The sequence below is a fragment of the Aspergillus niger genome (assembly GCF_000002855.4).
Source record: "Aspergillus niger supercontig An09".
NCBI lineage: Eukaryota > Fungi > Ascomycota > Eurotiomycetes > Eurotiales > Aspergillaceae > Aspergillus > Aspergillus niger.
In genome coordinates, this window is record NT_166525.1 from 1,063,621 (window position 1) to 1,085,176 (window position 21,556).

General features: G+C 49.9%; 8 protein-coding genes across 8 annotated transcripts; 5 read left to right on the forward strand and 3 right to left on the reverse strand.

Annotated features, from left to right (window-relative positions):
* Positions 1-1,236: 1,236 nt before the first annotated feature.
* An09g04790 (uncharacterized protein) lies at positions 1,237-2,967 on the reverse strand (the record flags this gene model as incomplete). The annotated part of the gene is made up of 1 exon (XM_001393755.3): positions 1,237-2,967. One exon carries the CDS (start codon positions 2,965-2,967, stop codon positions 1,237-1,239), a length of 1,731 nt encoding a protein of 576 aa, XP_001393792.1.
* Positions 2,968-3,402: 435 nt separating this feature from the next.
* On the forward strand, positions 3,403-4,672 carry An09g04800 (hypothetical protein; the record flags this gene model as incomplete). The annotated part of the gene is made up of 4 exons (XM_059749802.1): positions 3,403-3,417; positions 3,535-3,622; positions 3,894-4,040; positions 4,557-4,672. The coding sequence occupies 4 exons, from the start codon at positions 3,403-3,405 to the stop codon at positions 4,670-4,672; spliced, it is 366 nt and encodes a 121-aa protein (XP_059601420.1).
* Positions 4,673-5,701: 1,029 nt separating this feature from the next.
* An09g04810 (uncharacterized protein) lies at positions 5,702-7,667 on the reverse strand (the record flags this gene model as incomplete). Its single annotated transcript, XM_001393757.3, has 8 exons — positions 5,702-5,898; positions 5,955-6,053; positions 6,104-6,204; positions 6,254-6,452; positions 6,509-6,596; positions 6,651-7,197; positions 7,261-7,535; positions 7,596-7,667. The coding sequence occupies 8 exons, from the start codon at positions 7,665-7,667 to the stop codon at positions 5,702-5,704; spliced, it is 1,578 nt and encodes a 525-aa protein (XP_001393794.1).
* A 1,468-nt stretch (positions 7,668-9,135) lies between these two features.
* On the forward strand, positions 9,136-10,739 carry An09g04820 (uncharacterized protein; the record flags this gene model as incomplete). Its single annotated transcript, XM_001393758.3, has 7 exons — positions 9,136-9,436; positions 9,502-9,657; positions 9,732-10,054; positions 10,129-10,198; positions 10,273-10,370; positions 10,440-10,605; positions 10,711-10,739. The coding sequence occupies 7 exons, from the start codon at positions 9,136-9,138 to the stop codon at positions 10,737-10,739; spliced, it is 1,143 nt and encodes a 380-aa protein (XP_001393795.3).
* A 1,666-nt stretch (positions 10,740-12,405) lies between these two features.
* Positions 12,406-13,820, forward strand: An09g04830 (uncharacterized protein; the record flags this gene model as incomplete). Its single annotated transcript, XM_059749804.1, has 5 exons — positions 12,406-12,583; positions 12,634-12,653; positions 12,710-12,746; positions 12,797-12,864; positions 12,918-13,820. 5 exons carry the CDS (start codon positions 12,406-12,408, stop codon positions 13,818-13,820), a joined length of 1,206 nt encoding a protein of 401 aa, XP_059601421.1.
* Positions 13,821-14,254: 434 nt separating this feature from the next.
* Positions 14,255-16,609, forward strand: An09g04840 (uncharacterized protein; the record flags this gene model as incomplete). The annotated part of the gene is made up of 4 exons (XM_059749805.1): positions 14,255-14,336; positions 14,502-14,823; positions 14,872-15,584; positions 15,654-16,609. The coding sequence occupies 4 exons, from the start codon at positions 14,255-14,257 to the stop codon at positions 16,607-16,609; spliced, it is 2,073 nt and encodes a 690-aa protein (XP_059601422.1).
* Positions 16,610-17,261: 652 nt separating this feature from the next.
* Positions 17,262-18,375, forward strand: An09g04850 (uncharacterized protein; the record flags this gene model as incomplete). The annotated part of the gene is made up of 4 exons (XM_001393761.3): positions 17,262-17,319; positions 17,507-17,754; positions 17,835-18,038; positions 18,109-18,375. 4 exons carry the CDS (start codon positions 17,262-17,264, stop codon positions 18,373-18,375), a joined length of 777 nt encoding a protein of 258 aa, XP_001393798.1.
* Positions 18,376-18,542: 167 nt separating this feature from the next.
* An09g04860 (uncharacterized protein) lies at positions 18,543-20,969 on the reverse strand (the record flags this gene model as incomplete). Its single annotated transcript, XM_059749806.1, has 8 exons — positions 18,543-19,041; positions 19,089-19,324; positions 19,372-19,465; positions 19,517-19,797; positions 19,850-20,145; positions 20,200-20,669; positions 20,720-20,800; positions 20,929-20,969. The coding sequence occupies 8 exons, from the start codon at positions 20,967-20,969 to the stop codon at positions 18,543-18,545; spliced, it is 1,998 nt and encodes a 665-aa protein (XP_059601423.1).
* Positions 20,970-21,556: the final 587 nt, after the last annotated feature.

The following is a 21,556-nucleotide window of genomic DNA, read 5'->3' on the forward strand; positions in this document are numbered from 1 at the left end:
CGCACCAAACCGAATCTTCTACGCTAATTAACTAACCATGGAGGGAAAGTGACCAGGGGTATTTGGCATGATGGGTGATTAGTTATCGGTTGTATTCAGAAGTTACTTGATATTTCCCTAGGACTAGTGTCTTGTTCCGTTTCACAATATTTTCCAGATATGATTGTTGCATTGGCGTGTGGTAGATAGGGAGGTTAGCTGAGTAGGAGACATAGTTATAGACAAGGGAGGAGGAGGAGTAACTTCGAATGAGAGGAGAGGCCAAAGGGGTTTGTTGGAGCTGAGCTGGGTTGTTTAGTACGCATTTAGCGAATTTCGCATGCTCTATTGGTCTATTTGGTTATGCTGAAACATACTGCTTCTTTACATTGATGGAGCTGGTGCATTGAGCGAGTATTTAGAAATCCGGTCTTATGTAACATTGATCGGTGCAGCTAGTATGCATCAATACGTCGATATATTCATGGGTGGAAGATTACCGATAATACTAAGTAGGTAGATTGCATTGAGAGCAGAATAAAGCCAAGGCCCACTTAAGCATTTAGGTAGCAGTAGCCCTCTAGCATTCAGTATCCAGAAGTTTCCAAACTCTGGTCAAAAAGAAAGAGCATACATAGCCAGATGTATGTACGTACAAGTAAAAGTATCCCGTCCCAAGATGGACCAGTGCAAGGAAAGGAAAGAATAAGGAGGTAGCGGAGAGATAACCAGGATCCATTACCAGTTCCAGCAGACTCTTGCGATTTCCCGCTTGGAAAAATCAAAAGACACCAGCTCAAGTGGGCAGGAAAAACAAAGAGATAAAGAAAATCTTGATTTAATGATTCTGGTCTCGTGGTTCATCAATCTGTTCAGGTCGAAGGAAAGGATAAGAAGGGGAAGAGAAAAGAGGGTGCAAATAATAACAGGTAGAAAAAAAAAATTCACATTTCATCCGAGGCTTGCTTCGTCAGACAGAAGGATTGGGTCATCGACGGGGCAGAGTCCTGGCCATGTGTCCATGCACAGTGTCAAAAAGGAGAGAGAAACTTAGGCCGAGGCTGAGGATCTCTCTCAAAATCCTGCCATGACATCAAGATTAACCGTCTAGTTTATTCCGGGTAGAAATAGAACTGCGGTGCCTGCAGGAGCTCAAATCCAACAAGAAAAAGTAGAAAACAAAAATAAAAGAAAACAAATCATCCAAGCTTTGCACGTCCGTTACGTCTCAAAGTCACATTATGTACGACGTTGGCATTACATGATCGGGGTCTTACGCTTTTCAGCGCTGGAGAGCACAAGCATGGGAGTCTTGCGTCTTTCCTGACCCTGAGCTACCGTCTTCTGGCCAGCGACGACAGCAGCCACTGAGGGTGATCCGGTTCGAGGAGAGGCCTGATCCGCTCGAACCTCGGCAAACTTTCCGCCAAAGAAACCGCCATCTTCGCTGATGGGAGTGGTGTTGTAGGGGCTATCCTGGGATCGGCGTTCTCGGGAAGACCTCTCCTTCCTCTCAGAACCAATGGCTCCGTTCGCAGCGGCGCGCAGACTACCCAGGCTGGGTTTGCTGGACAGGCTACCACTGCGAACCGTAGCGTCATCCCCATCGGAGAACGTGAATTCCTTCTCGCTCGCAGGGGTATTGGTGCCACCACTGCTATGGCAGCCAAAGCTCCGAGTTTCGCCACGTCGTTCAATGCCCGCACGAACCAAGTTGTGCACCGCACGTCGACGCTGACGGGTTGCGAAGTTCTTGCTTCCCTCGTGCTTCGATGTTGGCTTGGCTGTAAGCTCCTCAAGGGAAGGTGGTCCACGGGGTTGGCGGATCGGGTGCTCGCCCGCACGAGCCTGTCCGGGCCCAAAGGTTCCAGTAGCTGGGGTCTGAGGCAACGCCGCAGTCTTGGGAGCTGCGGGTGTGATGGCAGTATTGGCCTTGGCCGTGTCAAGTGGCATCTTGAGCGCAGGGTTGAAGGATGAGCTCTTCTTGTGACCCCTGCGGAAAGCATTCGCCGAGGGAGGAGGCAGAGGAGCAGTTTCTTGCGGGGAGGAACGGCCGCTGGGAGGAGACACAGGCTGAGAAACATTCACAGGAGATTGGCGGTTTTCAGGCGGCGGTGACACCTCAGCTCTGAAGGTAGGTACCTGAACTGAGGGGGACTGGGTCTCCTCTTCTTGGTACTGTGGCGTACTGTCCTGTTGGAAGGTATTGTCATAAATATAGTTTTGCTGCCCAGTCAAGGGGTTGTAAACCGAGTAGAGGCCCGGCTGGCCAGGAACAGGCTGCACCACAGGCTGCACGCCTTGCTGAAGCTGCTGCTGGTAAAATCCCATACCGGGGAGGGACAGAGAAGGGTAATCCTGTTGCTGCTGCTCGACCATAGGGGTTCCCAGATTAAGACCCTGAAACTGCTGAGCGGCCGCGGTGACGCTGATCAGCTGCTGTTGCAAGCGCTGTTGCTGGGCAGCCAAGAAGAGGTTGGTCGACATCAGCTCCGCGTACAGGCTCTCGTCGATCTGCGTATCGCCAGCGATGTCAAGAGCCGGAGGTGCGAGCACCTGCTCCGGCAGAGTGTACATGGGGCGCCCCGTGTTCATGTCCAGACCCTGATTGACGGCTAATGAATGACGAGGGAATCCGGTTCCCATGGCGGTTTGAGGAATGCGATCTGCAGTTCGGTTCGAGAGATTGCCATATCTATCACCCTCCAAGCCAAGGTGCTGCTGGCGTTGAGAAGCCGAGGGCATTGTGGCTGACTTGGGAGCCGTCCTTAAACCAGCAAGCAGGTGCGAACGGCTGGTGCGCGGAGTCGGGATCGGTGCAGATGGCTGAGACTCATCGATGGTCGAGATGTGCGGTGGAGGCACGCTCAAACGCTTGATATGGGAGCCTTTCCTGCGAGAACCAAAGCTGGCTCCAGGCACCCCGAGGGCACTGCCATTATTGAAAGAGGAGTTGTAGGTCATTTGAGCAAGACCGCCAGTGTCCATACTCGTAGCTATAAAGGAGTATAAAACAGTATGTGCAATTGACGAAACGAAACGGTGCTAACGATTTAGCGATTGGAGACGCGATGTGGTCGACCACAAAGGATCCTTCGGCGTATTAAAATATTACAAGGTCGAGGATAGGATGGAGCACCGAAGTGAATAACCGACACCGGGAAACGGAGGGGTTAATAGGTAGGCAACGAACGGGGCGAAAGTCCGGACTCCCTGCAGAAAGCGGTGTTAGCTTGGCTTTTGGAGGCAGTGTCCACGGTGAAATCCAGTACCTGCAGAATACAAGAAGGCACACGCAGAGATGTGCCTTGATAGAATAGGCGAAAAAAAGCCAAGGAGTGATTAATAACCAGGTGTACAAGCGATTATAGGGCCAGGCGTCAGAAGCCGATGAAAGGATTCAACTGGCTCACGAGACGGAAGATGGGGACGCGACCGGTGAGAAAGGAAGACCTGAGCGAGTCTCGGATGACGAGAGGACGGAGGTTATCTGTATTAAAAGACAGAAGATAATAAACGGACCGGAGATGCTCTGCAACTCCCTTGTAACCGTAGAAATTGATGTTCGAGACACAAGATGCAGTAGACGAGAAGGTTCGGTCTACCGTTCAGACCGTCGAGATGGAAGAAGCACGCGGTCGCGGTAGGGAGGGTAAATCAAAACTTTTCGCTTTTCTGACGGAGTGTTCCTTAATTCTTTTTTTATCCACTTTTCTTCACTTCTTTTTACTATTCCTCCTTTTGTGCCTCTCCGTTTGTGACTGCTATTTTCCGCACGTCGAACCTGACGAAAAGAAAGAAGTGGAGGAAGAAACGAGAGGCGACGCCGGGTGCTTCGTTTCGGGAGTTCGGCGCGTGTTTGGCCGCTATTTTTCTTTTTTTTCTTTTTTTCCGTGCCTTTTTCCTTTTCCCAGTTCGAGTTCCGCGCTTAGAAGAGGACCGTCCAGTTAACCGGGAGCCCCAGGCAGACCACCCAAGGAACTTCAAGTTCTTTAGAATGTTAAGCCAACAACAGCGACCGCTCGTCGGAAATATGGAGAGTCAAGGAGTAGAAAAGGAAGGTAAAGTGGAGGTAGCGAGATGAATAGACACTATTGGAGAAGGAATGAAGGAAAAAGGGGGAAATAATGAAGAACTGAAGACGGGGTGGGTAGGGGAAGGGTGGTGAGTGGTAAGAGGCTGAGGGGGAAGCAGAGAAAGAGGGCGACTGAGAGAAGAGAGAGAGAGAGAGAGAGGGAGGGAGAGAGGAGGGAGGGAAAGAGAGGAACCAGCGGGGAAGGGAGATAGAGGCGTTGGTAGTGAATAGAAATAGCAACAGGACGACCAGGGAATGAAAGGAGATGAAGAAGGAGAAGCAGCAACAAGAGCAGGAGCAGAGAAAGGGACAGCAAGCAGACCCGGAGAGAAGGGAACTGGAACTATTGATTGGGATCGATCATGCGAATCACTCTACTTAGTGACGGTGATTACTGGCAGTGACTGACTCTCCTGGATGGCCTTGCGAGTCTGCCTGAGACGCTCGCTCGTCGCTCAGGCGCTCTTCTGCTTCCTGATTGGCTCGCTTCCAATCCCCTTAGACAGATTAGGCCTAGTGGAAGGAGGGGGCGACTGGCCAATTGTCCAACAGGGCCTCCTGATTGGTGCCAGCACCCAATTCCCCCGGTGGGTGCCTGAGGTGCCACGGCCGCACTGAGTTGGTGCATCCTTTCCTCCCCCAACTTATCGTGCGAGACGAGGATCTTCAGGAAATGAGCCGACCCTCTTTTGATCAGTAGCACAACACTGAATTAATATCAATCACTATTCCAGGGGCGATCATCTGACCATCCTTATCTGATTCACCCCATGGCCATCCTGGCCTTCTCAATTTGCATGGCCCCAACCCCCATCTTTATCTCTAACCAAGCCCCTCTTAGGGCTCCTCTACGGAGTGCACCGGAAGGTGGTGACTAATTGCACGGAGCTTTCCCTGCTCAAATTGCTTCAGATGCCCAGTCGGGGTGCTCAGGCCAGGCATGTAAAACCAGTATACCACAGTACGCTTTCACCCCCTGACCGATGCTTGGCTCTCTGCAGCCTGATATTGCTGCTAATAGTAGGACTATACCTCCCGGGACCCCAGCTCATTGGCCAGAGTATCTCATCCATGCTCACGTAATGCCATCTGGCCTCTGCCAGGCTGAAACGCCCCATGCCAGTGTTGCCTTCCCAACTGCCTAGCACGGGCACGTAATATCCTGTAGGTGTTCGTAGCAGCCATGCTCCCATATTGCATCATATAGCAGCGCTTTTTTGAGATGACACAGAAGGAAGATGATCCACTGAACACACATTGATTGTCAATCATTATGATTAGAGTAAGTTAACAGAAGATAGCAAATTCGTGTCACTGATCATCGCCATTATGTCTGCACTTTCCAAACAAGATCAGGACTTCATATGTCAAGGGTTGAACATAGAATTTATGCTCCTGTGTGCCACCGATATCATCCTTCGATAACCAGGGTATCATCAATTGTATCGAAATTAGCTTGCTAGCGTGGCCAGATCTTGAATCTCGAAACGCCAACAAGCAGTCCTTGGGGCCTTTTGTCTGAATATCACATACTCTTATTGCTGTGGACACTGTAAGTCATCGCTTAGCAGATAGATGGCAGCCGGCGTACCTAGTCAAGAAGCTTTTGGCGTCCCCTGTACAAAGCCTTTCCGACAAATGCGGAGGCTATACAACTTGAGCCTCGTTGTCCTTACTTGAGCCGGAGTGCGGCACACTATCGGGCCGTTTCTCGAGGTCACGTTCGAGGCGGGCTTTCTCCTCGTCCGTTGCGTCAGTTAGATGGACCGCAACTTCCTCGCCAAAGTTCTTCGCAATTTCCTCCAATGTCAATCGAGCAGTCTCCGGGAAGAAGAAGTAGATCACTAGAAGCCGCCTATCAATACCATATACCGAACTTGCAAGGGCGTAGCTAGCTTACCTGGAATGAAAAATGCGGACCAGCAAATGATAACCAGATAATACTTCCAGCCAACGTTGTCGAAACCCATTGGCGCGGTTTGAAGTAGGATAAGAGTCGCTGTCATTTGTTATTAGCTACAACGGCTTTACATTGCGAAGGTTTCTTACCGGCGAACTGTCCAAACAAGGAAAAGCCCATGCCAATTGGGCGAATCTCAGTAGGGAAAATCTCAGACACGTAGAGATACATCGTCGTATCACAGAATGTTCTGTTGAAAGATAAGTAGTCGGAAATCACAATCTGAGGTTATCGCTTACCCTTGGAATGCAAGGTAAAGGTACATGAACAGAATGCCAAATCCATTACCAACCCGGTTTGTGGTGCCCGCGTATTGTGCGGTCATGGCAGCCAAGCAAGAAGTGGTAACAATGATTCCGACAAAGCCTGTGATGTACATTTTTCGACGCGAGTTGACCTTATCGTGAAGCCAGGCACCAAGAGGGTTGTAAATGACACCTGAAAGCACGCCGGTTAGTCTTTCGCGCTTACAGTCAGGGCAGCTTCCATCTTACCAGCAGTTGTCAGCCAGACCGCACTCAGGAGCAGGGGCATACCGCCCGTTTCCCCTAGGTTGGTGTATAGAAGAACGGCATAGTTGTTCTGCGCGATGTAAGCTATCAGAAATCACGTAGATCTCAGTAGAGAGGAACTCACAATGATCAGAGGTCCGCCAAATTCAGCTCCCCATTGGGTCAGAAAGCCGATAGCCATGCGCTTCCTATACGACTTCTTCTTCAGTACTGCGTTCCACACATTGCCGTAGGCAGACAATCGCTCCCCCTCAAGACGAATTTGCTCGGCAGTTTGGAAATATTCTTCTTTAGCAACCAGATTGTTAGGGTCATCTGGGGACTTGCGAAGTCGCTCAAGAACCAATCTAGCTTCCTCATGCTTGCCCTTACTGATCAGCCAGCGTGGAGAGCGAGGAAGCCAAGGCGAACCTAGCAGCAGGATAAGAGGTGGCAAGCACTGTAGACAAAGTGGGAACCGCCAGCCAAATGTGCCAATCTTATTTTCAGCAAAGTAGCAGGCATAGCCTACCCAGCCGGCAAGCATGTAGCCGAAGACCAAAAAGATAGCATGATGGCCAACAAGCCAACCGCGACGAAAGGCACTAGACATTTCGGAAAGGTACATTGGACAAACAGTCACGAGGATACCAATTCCGAGGCCGCAGACAAATCGCCCAGCTTGAAACATTCTAGCTAGTGTTAGCAAGGACTTGTGCTGTAGACGCCGGGGTGGGGGGTAGATGAAGACGCACTTGAGTGAGTTAGAACCTCCTTGAAGTGCTCCTCCAAACATTGAGAAGAAAGCCCCCAACTGGATATTAAATTTCCGACCAAAATAATCACACGACCACATTATGAAGAGCGTCCCAACCGCACCTCCAGCACTGAAGACGCCGTTCGCGGTAGATATAGCAGGAGTTGTTATCGAGGCATATCCCGGCTCGCCCTCCTGAGGCAGATTGAAGTATGTGAACCATCCCGGCTGACCGATAGTGCTTGAGATAATGGAGGAGCAGTAACCGTACGTCTATTGAAAATAGAAATCAGAATAGGAACAATTGCAGAAGAGGAGATTCCGAGCACTCACCATCGAACCAACGGCAACAAATATAGTGACCAGCCTATTATAGGTACTGGTTTGAGACCCGAACGTCCCCATGGCGAGCTAGGCCTCTGCAACGAATGTAGATCGAAGCCAAAGTGGGAAGAGAAAAAGAAATATAACCAGAAAGAAGGGCAAACAGGTCAACCCGCACGTTGCATCAGATGAAACAATATTGGTCAAGCCACGCGGCTCAATTTTCGATCATGTACCACCCGAAAGTAGCAGGTCTGGGACCGGGGGGTGAGGGAAAAGAGGCGGAAGGAATGCCGGGCAGAAATGAAAATGTAAACAACACTGTGTATGACAGTCAAGGTGCCGGCACATCAGCCTGGGATATATCTCTCGGCGCAGGGTAAGCGGGCAGAGAAAAGGCACCTCTGGGACTCCCACACATCCTGCACTAACTTGCTTAGCTCGTGGGAGCTTTCTAGCTTTTCCCTTGAGTATACTTCGTTTGCGTTAGAGCACCCACTGGCCGGGGTGGAGTTGACGACGATGTGAGTGGATCCACCAACCACCGACCAGCGACATGACGGCTGCTCAATCACCTGAATGAAGAAGCATGACCGTCCGTTGCCATTCGACAATTCGTTTGCTCTAGACCAGGGGAGGGAAGAAAGACGATGCATTAGTTGTCGTTGCCTCGCTAGCCTGACAAAAAACGGTCTTCTGCCAGGAAGGGGACCGACGCTAAGCTCTTTTTGGGAAGTCTTGTGCTGTTCACTGCATGTATGTACGTTACCGTTATATGCCTGTAAGTATGTTCTGCCGCTTACTCTGGATAGTTAACTCACTACCTCAGAATAGGCAACTGAAAGGACTTAAAGTTCTCTCCATCTCCACCTTGACAGCTAAGTTTTCCGTTTGGGTTTATTGTGGCTGCCCTCGATCAGTTGCCAGTCTTACTCGTGTGGTTCATGGCTCTCAACCGATAAGATGACCCATAAGATATCAGCTAAGATCCACTTGTGGTGAGCATGGTTCAGGTCGCGATTGCTTTGTAACATGGTGCGTATGCACGCTCAGGCATACTAGACAGACAGTTTGGCCGTATTAGTAACCCCGAGCCCTCTTCCAACCTCGGGTTTTGTGGACTCGGCGGGACTATGTCAAACTGGTGCAATCCTCAGTATTACGTTTTGCGTATAGCGCGTGAATCCAAACAGGGGGGCCAAAGTTGGGCGCGGAGGGAGTAACTTTGTAACTTAAGAAATGCGGGCCTGGTAGCCCGTCGCTGCGATCCGTCTATTGATTTTCTGGATCCAGTGCATCCGCTATGACAACGGCGCCGAACCGGCCTTTCTTCTCTCCCCACCCTGTTAATTTGGGATTAGTAACTATTGGAAGCGATAGAACTACCCTCCAAAGGCTACACAGGTAGGTACCATCGTGCAGTGAAATATTAAAACCTGGTATGCGTACACGGGCTTAGCTAGCTGTTCATCTATCCCTGATTTTCCATCACCCAACGTGCTGTGGCGTGTCTTTATCTTCTATCGGCCTTGCTATCTTTCTCAGAAATATGTCGGGTAATACTAGTCGGTCGCCTTTCGATGTACCGTTTGACGAGCTGCCAAACCCAAAGCAAGTATGGATTGGCAAGCCAGGAAGTCGCGAAGAAGGATTAGGGAAGCTTGCCATCTTGACGCCAGAGGTGGTAGCCAATGCTGCTGCCACTGAAATCAAGACCGGCCGTCGGGTGACGATGGGCTGGGAACTGACCAAGTTGGATTATCCTAATCTGAACCGTCAACCATGCCACCATCAGATCATTCCGCTTTTGGGCGGTGTGGCTTTCGACGATGTCTATACAATGAATCCTCGTAGGTTATGCACTATTCTTCCCTTCGCCCGCGGTACCCACCCCCCTGGGCTGACTCAATCATAGAACAAAGTAGCCAGTGGGATGGTCTGCGGCATTTTTCACAGACGGTTGAGGGCCAAACCGAGCGTGTATTCTATGGCGGCGCAACAGTCGAGGAAATCAATGACCGAACGAACGATCGGATCGGCTTGCAGCATTGGGCAAAAGAGGGGATTGCTGGTAGGAACTGAACTATTTATTGATTGATTTTTCTGGGTAAGCGACTAATTGCGGTGTCGCATGCTGTTCGACAGGTCGCGGGGTATTGATCGATTATGCCACATGGGCAGAAAAGAGGGGAATAAGATACAGCACATTCTCGACACATCAAATCCGGCTTTCGGATATCAAGGAAATTGCCAAGGAATATGGCATTACTTTCCAAAAGGGCGACATACTTTTCATTCGCATTGGGGTGACGAAGGAATGGGATACAGCCATGACAGATGACCAGAAGCGACAATACTCTGACAACCCGAGCCCGGAGCATGCAGGTGTCGAGGCAACTACAGATGTGCTGCGATGGCTTTGGGATACCGGATTCGCCGCAATTGCTGGTGATGCAATCAGTTGGGAGGTATGCTATCCACTGATATTTTACATTTTATTCAAAGCATCACTATCCAAGTATTTGTCACTGACATGTAGCAGGTCTATCCACCCCAGTCGCCTGATCTGTTCCTGCATGAGTATGTGCTTGCAGGTTGGGGTATGCCAATCGGTACGTTGAAATCAATTGCATGGGAATATGAAGCGGGCTCCAATAGCATACTGACCGGATCTACCTTTTGACAGGAGAGCTATTTGATCTAGAAGCGCTGTCTCAAATTTGCCAAGACCTCCAGCGCTGGACTTTCTTTGTTGCATCTATCCCCCTGAACATGCCCGGAGGGGTATCTTCACCCCCAAACATCATGGCTATCTTTTAAAGCGGATCTACCAACAGTGCTTACGAATTGCAGCCGAGCCGTTCACTAACGACAGCCACGGACGCTAAGAGCGGAATACCTTTTCCGACTACCCTTCTCCCCTATCTGCGACGAAACTGGAGAGGTGGAGATCTTCAATGGCTACACATAACCGAGATGCAAAAGAAGGAGGGACAAAACGAAGTGGGGAAGAAGTGTAGTAAGTGCATCTAAGTAAGCGACGAGAGAAAATGAGAAAGCACATACGTACCTCTGCGAACATCGGGTGTAGTAGAGCTATAGTAGAAATCTGCCCACTTTCCAGGTGCCATTGCGACCAGCGATGGCCACTAGTACAGTGCGCGGAAACTAGACCAGTCCTGTAACCAGTCGGATTTCAAAGAAGAAACCACAGCATACAGATGTAAATGCCTGCTCGTGGAGTGGTTGATCCAAGTCAGTTCGATGAGATATCTGAATCCAAGAAGCCAGCCCATGGAGTACTTATTGCGAAAACTCAATGGCAATTAATACCCTCTGATAAGGTTCGAACGGCGATAATTCGGGGTCATCACCAGGGTCACATGGAAAACAGAATGTCCGGGAGATTCTGCCACGCGTGAAAGGGGACACAAAAGCAACGCAGGACTCCACTTCGAGTCTATAGTGCGTTTGCCTTTCATAGCTCGGAGAAACGTTTGCTAACCGGGGAGCAACTGTGTGACCAGCCAGACAAGGCATTGCTTGACTGCGTAGTGGGTTAATCTGAAAAATTTGCTCAGGACCCTCAGCTCTCACCAACTCCTGCATCGTACTTCTGGTCTCCCTATTTTTTTTTATTCCTTTTTGTCTAGTCATCAAAACAGCCAGTCGATTAGTTTCACAATAATCTAAGACGAGGCCTGGCTATGCCGGGTAAGGCAAGATTGACGTTCCCGAGATCCACCATTGGTAACAGCGTTGCATCCGCACGGGCTTTAAGTTCTCTTAGGCGGCTGGCGGACCCCACTTGCCGCCCGGCGCGCCGCTGCCCCCCCGGCCCCGACCCAGCCCTGATTTACCCATACGGTATGAGACGGTAAGCGACACCTGATCCCAGTGATGTGCACCTCATACCCGCGAGGGATGGATCAGAAACTGGCGTGGCTTTCGATCGACGTCTCTCTTTCACCCACACACCCACCCCCTCCTGTTGTTCTTATCCATCTGCTTCAATAATTGTGTTGGCTTCATTACATTCTAACGCCAGACCAACGCCATTGAAAGGGCGGAGCCTGATCATCTGTTGATCAAAATTCAATCCCCCAGCCCTTGGCCGATTGCACGCATGGGTTCCCGCTTCATCGCAACGCATGTGCAACATGTGAACCTGGGGAGGGGACAGTGAGCTTTGACACTGACCTTGCAGATTCGTGCATAGTTACACCCTCTTGTCCCAGCGTTACGATTTAGTCATCGCCAGTCTGGAGTGGAACGGGTCCCCAGGCACTAAAATTCGAGCAATCAATTTTCTGCGCCGAACAGCGGCGGATGTCGGAGATGAAAGACAAAAAGACTCTTTTCCATGCTAGTTAGCAATCAGGCAATATTCTCGAGCACTTGGCGAGATCGCCCACGTACTACCGAGCATTAGCCCACACTTGGCCCTTTATTCGGAAAAAGTAAAGCCCATGACTAGTCGTACTTCCTTCGTTGCACCCCTGTCTTTGACTAACCCGGCACCCTGTCGCAGGATGCTCTGCAAAGGAGTAAATTCCTTAGGCCCTGCGCTATCGCCTTCAGGGGCGACGGCGTCCTTCTAAATAAATAAAAAAAAAAGGCTTGGTGCTTGTGACAAAGGACGAATCGGAGAGCTTTATTGCCCGTGATGTATCGTCCTTGATTGATGTGTCATGAGCCCCGACTTCCCAAATTTGGTTGTGATATAGTCTTAAAGGGGACTTAAGCCCAGACTGCTGGGACGTTAAATAAATTCCAGCACCTTGGAAGCGCTTTCGTGAAGCCCTACCCGTTCGTCACGATGCTCGCAGAGCTGCTTGGACGTGATGACACCGGCACAACAGATGGGCATGTTGACAGGTCGGTCCAGAAATGGAATGAGGCGACACAGATATTATGCATCACTACAATGACGATTTTCTTTGCTCTGCGATGTTTTACTCGCCTTGTCATTATGGACGGCTTTAGGAGAGAGGATTGTAAGGGCCTGATGATCAGCTCCAGATGGCCAGTGCTAACCGACTCACAGGGACATGTCTAGGTGCCTGGGTAAGGACATTGATGCCAACCTACTGGGAAAAGACGCTCATCTATTTTATTGGCAGTTTCTTGGTGTGTGTTATTCGGTCATTGCTTTGATCAGTAAGTATAAACACAAGCCTTGTTCGGAGATTTGCTGAGTATTAATCCAGTGGGACACTTTGGGGGCGGGGTGCACTACGCGGATGTGCCTGTATCCCATCGCATACCCTTCGAAAAGGTATGATGATTATGTCTCTTACAGTCCCCAATTTGCTGTGTTAACTCGCTCAGACGGTGTATGTGACAATGGTCATGTATGGCCCGACCGCATATCTGACAAAGTTGTCCCTACTTTGGATCATTGCCCGAGTCTTCAGCCCTTATCGCAAAACCGTTATATTCATCTACGTATTCTTGGGTGTTATGCTAGCCTACTATATTCCAGCGGTCATCGTCAAGATCCGGATCTGCGACCCAATAGCGAAGTTCTGGGCCCCCGACACATTGGGGTCATGTCTGGACCAGACATCAATCATTCTTGCCGATGCGGTTGTCAGTGTCGTTAGCGATATGACTATCCTCATTCTTCCCCTACCTTTGACGGTAGGGTTGCAATTGCCGATGAAGAAGAAATTGCGAGTCATGGTCGTATTGGGAGCCGGCGGACTAGCATGTGCATCGAGTATTGTCCGTCTGATCCTCATTATTTTGACGGGGCAATCGCAGGACGGGACACTGGCTTTCATGCGCATTAACATGTTTGGGTATGGCTGCTCTCTAAGCATGATATCACTGTATCACCTAGCTGACATTTCTTTCGTCTACAGGAACGCCGAGATAACGATTGGGGTCATTTGTGCCTGCTTGCCCGCCCTTTCAGCCCTGGTCTCCCGTACCCACCGCGAATATACGAGCAACAAATACTCGAGTCATAAGAACACCCAGGCATCACAGTACGAGTTGAACAAGGTCAAGAATAGTCGTCCCAGTCGCACAGATAGGAGCAAAAACCAGATGACCCTGACGGAGGTCGGATCGGACCAGGACATTCTCATCCCCAACGCTCAGGAAGCGCCAAGGATCGAGACCACGGTCCGTGGCGATTCAGAGCGGCAAGGCACAGAAACCATGGGGATCATGAGAACTGTCGACGTATCAACTACTGTGACCTCGCGGTACAATGAAAACGAATGACAGGTAAAAGTCTTTTGGCGGTATGGCGGCGTTCCGGGGGATATCATTATGCTGTGCCTTAACCGGCTCACATCTCGACGAATCGACATGGTTTTCTTAACGTATCTATAATAATATAGTGTATCATATGCTTTCCGGACCTCATAACGGCCTCGATGTCGATTTATGTCTGTATATATTTTGACGCCAGGAAGCAATATGATGGCTGTTGACTTGCTGGAGCAATGTGATAAGTATCATAATGCACTACTCGAGATACTAAGGTTCTTATGGACCCACATAATTGACAGAAGCTTATATGTAGCATATAATCTGCTAATGAATTTTGGGTCATGAGGAACGATGAAGGATCACGGGTACCTGGGACGATGAACTATGACGTCATGTCCAAATGGAGTCAGTAGGGCACATTCCCGGGGTTGGCTCGTCACGAGATGTGGCTGCCGCGAGTTGCCGCATTGCAAAACAAGGAATCTTTGGCTTCGCTGGTGATGCTCGCCATTCTGCGGAGATCCAGTAGGCTATTTCTCCTGCGAGACTTTCTTGCATTTCTTGGACGGCCATCGAACCGGTCTATGTATCTTTGTCGTGACGGCTACTCCATGTCTACCCCCTTGGAATGAACTATCAAGCCATATGTCTTATCTAAAACATCTATCACAAATACTTTTCAGATTATAGCAAAGGCGATCCCTTCGGCTTGGGTAGCGGCGCGTTGCCTCAATCGAGATATGAACGATGATAAAGATCGACCTCCGAGCACGGAAAAAAGGTCGCTTTGCAGGAAGTTCCGAAATCAATTCAATCCGAGGCCTGCAGAAGATGATGGGCCACAAGACTGGTGGATCGCATCTACTGCTATTCCACTGGTAGCAGCTACCACTGCTCCTCTCGCAAACCTCATGTCTATTGTTGCCCTTGTGATGCCGTGGAAAAGCAAGCTACTTGGGCACACCGCATCATCAGGCGCACCAGCGCAGGAACTCATCAGTGATCCTCGATGGTGAGCGCAGATTGCAGGGATTTTCGCAAATAATGTTAACCCTACCAGGTGCATAGCTCTTAATGCCACATCACTCGCATGCGGAATCGCAGGAAACGTGTTTCTTCTGGTCAACTTTACGCGCACTATGCGATACATCATAGCCTTGCCCGCATCTATCATCCTCTGGTGCCTGGCTACATCGATTTTGATCGGTATAACTGTTGCTACGAACATATATGACGGTCCTGTACCACCTGAGCAGACCTATTCTCAGGCTTACTGGAGTGCGGTGATCGCAGCAGCTCTGTATTTCTTCCTTACTGTTATCCTAATGATCAACATGCTGGGATATGTTCTGGGGCACTATCCGCAGTATTTTGCTCTTACTGATGGCCAGAGAACATTGATATTGCAAACTACTGCATTCGTGGTGTGGCTACTAATAGGTGCTGCTATATTTAATGCTGTCATTGATGACATATCGTTTGGCGATGCACTATATTTCTCAGACGTCACAATCCTGACATTGGGGTACGGCGATATCACTCCTCCGACTTCGGTCGGCAAAGGCCTCGTATTTCCCTATGCGGTGATGGGCATCATTATCCTGGGTCTCGTGGTGGGAAGCATCCATGACTTTGCCCGGGAACTGCAATACGACAATGTTGTGCGAAAGCACGTCGAAAGAAAACGGCAAGCTACTATCGAGCACTCTATTTCACTAGAACCAGGCGCAGCGGATCCGCATCTCAATGACAAATCCAGGCATCGACCCAAACGTGGCGGACGCAGTGCTATCGACGCACTTTCATTGGTAGGCCGACCAAAGCTCCTCATCATGAGGGAAGAAAAAGACCGCTTCAACGCCATGCGAGCAATTCAATACGAGACCGTTCTCTTCCGGCGGTGGTACAATCTAATATTGAGCGTCATCATGTTCGGTATAGTCTGGACGTGCGGTGCTGTGGTCTTCTGGCGCCTAGAACAAATCACATACTTCCAAGCCCTATACTTCGGCTTTTGCTCCCTCCTCACGATCGGATATGGAGACATCACACCCACCACCAACGCAGCGCGGCCCTTCTTCATTGTCTGGTCCCTTATCTCCGTTCCAACAATGACAGTTCTGATTTCAGAAATGAGCGACACAATCGTCGTTGCATTCAAGCACGCCACTAGCGTTTTCGCAGACTGGACCGTTCTCCCACAGTCCGGAAAATACCGAGAGTTCCTCCGTAAATTCCCAATCCTCTATACTACTCTCCAGCATCGCGAAGAAAACAGACGGGTAACCGAAGGCTTCCACGTCGGGTTGGATAACGAAGAAAGAGGCACAGGAGCAGAGGACCAGCACGACTCCGAACATCCGCCCACAAGATCGCTCAAAGAACTCGCCAGCGAGCCAGACACAGCTTCAGGCACGGGAACAGGATCAACATTCCACTTTGCACAGCAACTCGCATACGCGATCCAGCGAACTACCCGAGATGTTGTAGAAGGGGAGCGAAAACGATATACCTACGAGGAATGGGTGGAATTCACACGACTGATTCGCTTCACAGACCCCAGCCCAGACGGCGTGGAAGTTCAAGAAGATGAATACGGGATCTTGAATTGGGATTGGATCGGTAAGACGAGCCCAATGTTAGCCACGCAGACCGAACCAGAATGGGTTCTGAATCGTCTCTGCGAGAGCCTGATTCGGTATGTCGACATCCAAGCGAAGCAGGCAGCAGGCACGACGAGAGAAGAAGACGAACCGACCTTGAGGAAGCAAAGGGAGATTAAGTTCGAGGATCAGTAAATAGTTTATCTACTTCAATTTTTGTACATACATGTATATTTCTTGATCTTTTCAGACCATTTTTTCTCAATTGGAATATCATAATAGACTCTGAGATCGAATAGAACATGTGACCCTCACACAGAGCAGCACTCTCCCTTACATCAAAACCAACCAACTATACTTACTTTCTTTGCCATATTTAAAAACAAAAGTGACACAAATCTCCCATTTCCATAATACCCAAAATGAACGAATCCCCTGTCCCGTGTAGATCCATAGGGTAGATGATCTGCCTCGGGCCATCCGGACTTCATTCCGTCCCAAAGTAACTTACCAACGTACGTAGTACCTAAACTCCCATCTCCGCACGACTCCAACCGACCAACCAACCACATGAAATCTGGAATGCAACCCCTCCCTGGATCAACGTCGTAAGAAAGAAAGGGGAAAGCCCCATTTTTCTTTCCCACTCTTCTTATCGCCAGAACAAAAAGCGGGGTAAGCTGCATCGTGTCATACTCTCTCTCATAACTGTGGCACATAATCCGTATATAAGAAAAGACAGGAATCGTCCCGTCTAGCAAAGCTAACCGACTTACTCACTCGAGGAATATTCCGCGTCTACATTTGCACTTACTAAGTAACTACCAACTCAGCCCTATATATCAACATGACGAAACAACTCGCTCCTGGCGCCCGACTGGAGGGCAAGGTTGCTATTGTTACTGGTTAGATTCCTTTCTCACTTCTTTTGTGCCCCCTCCTTTTACTATCCCAAGGCCAACTCGTACGACTGTTCGTTCGTCTATTTATCTATCTATATATTTATTTACTGTTTCCGACAAGATATGCCTCGATCTATACACAATACTAAAACAGTCTTTCCCATCACTAACTGCTAACGAGTAACAACAGGAGCCGGATCCGGTTTCGGCGCCGCCATCGCGCAGCGCTTCGCCTCTGAAGGCGCCAAGGTCATCGTCGCGGATATCAGTTCCGAGGGGGGCCAGAAGACAGCTGCCGCGGATCCGGAAAATATCGTGTTCGAGCAGATGGACGTGACCAAGGCAGCAGATTGGAAACGCATTGTGGAGAAGGCGGTGTCGTTGTTCGGGAAATTGGACGTGTTGGTGAATAATGCGGGCACGACGTATCGGAATAAGGTATTTCATTTTATTAATTTCCCCTCCTCTCATGTTCATTGTGTGCATTAGTGAAGTGAGACTCATGTATCGTTGATCAGCCCACGTTGGAGGTCACCGAGGACGAGTGGGAGCGGGTGTTCAATGTGAATGTCAAGGGAGTTTATCTGGGCAGTCAGGCGTTCGTGGCTCGGGTGATTGAGCAGGGCCAGGGCGGTTCGATAATTAATATCTCGTCGACGGGGGCGTCGAGACCTCGGCCCGGGTTGGTGTGGTATAATGCGTCCAAGGGGGCGGTTTCTAATGTGAGTAAAATGCTTATGCTTTTCCCTTTGGTGTGGGGTTCATCGGATACTGATAATATATAACAATCAGGCTACCAAGGGTCTGGCGGCTGAGTATGGGCCGCATAATATCCGCGTCAACTCGGTTGCTCCTCTTCTATCGGCTACGCCGTTGTTCTCTGTGTTCACGGGCATGGAGAATACGCCGGAGAACTGGGAGAAGTTCATCGGAAATGTGCCGTTGGGTCGTCTCACGGAGGGGGATGACGTCGCAAACATTTGTCTGTATCTGGCCAGTGATGAGGGGCGTTTTATCAATGGAACAGAGATGGTCATTGATGGTGGGAAGTGTATCTGAGTCGTGAGACCGATCATTATCGACGATGGGTCCGCAAGAATCACATTGTGGTAACGCCCTGTATTTCGACCTAGTTAATGCTGTCAGCAAATCAAACCAGCACGAAAATCTGCTTTTGGTCCTGTACTAGTAGGGTAATTGGGGGTTTGTATCTGTACTTACCACAATTATGTCCAAGAAGAAGGATCGAACAGAGAAATATCTTCCTCTAGCAGGCCCATCATGTGCTGGTTTCCCGAGAACCAGTTCCCCAGTTGGCTGGTCTGAGGCATTGGACCAGAGTATTGGCCTTCCATGGTGCCCCGTGCATCTCCAGGCGCTGACCCAGCAGGAACAGGTGCGGATGCCCACGCGCCATAACTGTCGTCAGCCGACATAGGTGCCAGCCCAAGCGCACTGAGGTATACATCAAACTCCTGACCGACGGAAGCCAGGTCTTGATCCTCCTTGACTTGCACTTGTTCTTTTGCCTCAATGTACAGCCTGGCCACATTGCTGAGAACTTGACATAGCTGATACAGTTTCGAGATGGCCTCAGAAAGAAAACAATTGGGCTGCAGGGAAGCCACAAAGTCTTCAAGTCGAGCGAGATCGTCCCACGATGATACAGCGATGGCGTGGCAGAAAATCACAATAAATGGAACAAATGGTGCGTAGAGAATGGTCCTGGGGGGTAAATTAGAGATATGGTGTGCCAAGCATCTGCAACTTACCAGTGGAAGTACGCGGCTTTGATATGCTCTGTCATCTCTTTCACTTCCGCCATACAGCCCTGATGCACCTCGAGGGCTGATCTGGCCGTTTCTATGCATTCATGGATGAATGTGCCCTGTGTCCCTTGTGGAGGAATAGCGCGGTATATCAACGTTAAGACTGACAAGCGGGCGACCTTGTCTGATCTGAAGAACACTTCATCGACCGGGGATCGTTGTTTGTCGAATTGAATACCCTAGGCTATGTTAGAGTAATACTGGCTATATTACCAACAGTGCATACCTCGAATGGCTCCATAATCTCTTGCTGCACCTCAGAGGCCAGCTGGCGAGCATGAGCAGCTCGCTCACTTTCCGGTCGCGCCAAAGCTGCAGGACTGTATAGTAATTCGTACACTTTCCCCTGTATTGTTGCAAATCGGACCCACAACACGTATATCTTGCCATATGGCTCATCTAATCCGGCCATATCGATGTTTAGTAGAGAAGTGACATCATAATCCTGGATGGTTGACGCGCGTCCCAGACGGAGGGAAACCGCTTTGTCCAAGACATAGACTGTCCAGAATAGTATATTCCCAAGCGAGGGCTTGCTGCCGCTTTCTGAAGGGCTTGATCGATGGTATCCGAGTGTTTGGCATAAGCGGAAGGCCGCTGAAGTTAACGTCATCGCGAACGACGGCTTCGACATCTCGATTGCATAGACGGCCTGGACTTCTGTCAGCAGTCTGGAAATGCTTGTCTGCGACTACAAAGCTTACCCCTAGTGCGAGTGCTTCGATGTTTTCATCGTTCGCAGGCATCAGAAGGTTCAAACTCCCCAGAGCAGTTTCAAGGTTGACCAGACAGAGGTTAAGATATTTATCATACTCCTCTCTAGTCTGTGAATCCTTTGTGATAGCAACCACATCGCTAATCAGGTAGAGAAGAGCGCCATTAACCACAATAAAAGTAGCATCGGAGTAGTCTTCCGTGGAGAAGTAAACCTGGCGGCATTTTTCGACTAGCCGTGGGGTAGACAGGAAAGGCAAGTATGCTTGCAGGATACTCGGTTGCTCTGACAGCACGTTAGGGAAGCTACAACAAGAACAATCTACATCTCAAGAATTACCTTGGCATTTGCGCAGGAGTGCTAGAACAACCTGCGCCGGAGGCATGGTAAGCTCCCGCAATCCTGAGCCTGGAATAACCCTCTGATTCGGGAACCGCACTTGGCGGGAGGGAGATTGTGCCTGGTGGTCTTGCATATTGACGATCTGCTTCAAGGATGCAAGCGCGGTGCTTATTTTGGGGGTCGACATCTGAAGGGCACTGCGAGAGACGGCCGTCTCTAGGAATTCTCTGGCGTAGGCGGAATGGGCAGCAAGAGAGGAATTTCCCTCAAAGGCAGGAGTAGACTCGTGCTGATCCAGCGCAGCAGCAGCACTAGTGTAATTGGTCGTAGTGGATGGACTCAGCTGGCTTGACAGTGGAGTAGAGTGATGGCATTGTTCCGAAGGGCCCTTAGCGTGCGCTCTGAGTTCCAAAAGGGTACGCTCGATGTTTCCCAGGCGCTCTTCGATGAGGTCAATCTTCCTCTCACTACACCATATCAGCCGAACTCAATAAGCAGGCTACTTGCTGTCACGTACTACTGGCTCGAGATAAGCACACGCTTCTTTGGCTCTGGGGGCTTCTGACCAGCGCCAGTTGAGCGGCAGATGATTTGGGAACTGCGGCAATTGGAGCAGGGAGACCGCTTGTCACAGCGTATCTGGTAGTCGTACACAAAAACCCATCAATGTCCGTCCTGAAAGGGGAAACCCACATCAATTATTGATAGACTGCAGTAGTTACATACCTTTCGGAGGCGGCATTGATCGCACTGGCATGCGTCAGCATTGTGGACTGGAGACAGTCCATGAGTAGTATGAGTATGCGATGCAACTCGAACTTACCGCACGCCTGACAACTGGCTCCTTCTCACTCTCGGGTCCCTCGGGCTCCATATAGTCAAGCTTTCCAAGATAACCGGTTCCCAGTAGCGCGGCTTATTACTTTTTCCAGCAGAGCAGAGATTGTGAGTGTTGGGGACGGTGAGGGCGTGTTGGTTGCAGGGAAGTGTGAGACTGGCGGATCCCGCGGAGACCGAGAGTGTGGACCGAACTTTGATTGCTTGCCTAATCGTCACACTCTCAGCGACTCTTTGGCATCACGGAACATCTACAGACTACTCCATCTATTACTTTTCTTTTTGGGTGATAATCTATTTGAGGCACCTAATACGTATTGTGACTACGCATGTTGGACCAATACAGACGTCATGCAGCAGTAGCCCTTGCATATGTACAGCTGATTCTACTTGCGTTCTATGTTCCACCCTCCACTCTAGAGATGATAAATTGCTAGAGATATACTATTCGTCTATGCATTTTGCTCGTGGTCGCATCACAGCTAGGCGTAAAACCCAGCCACGTCTATGGTAGGTC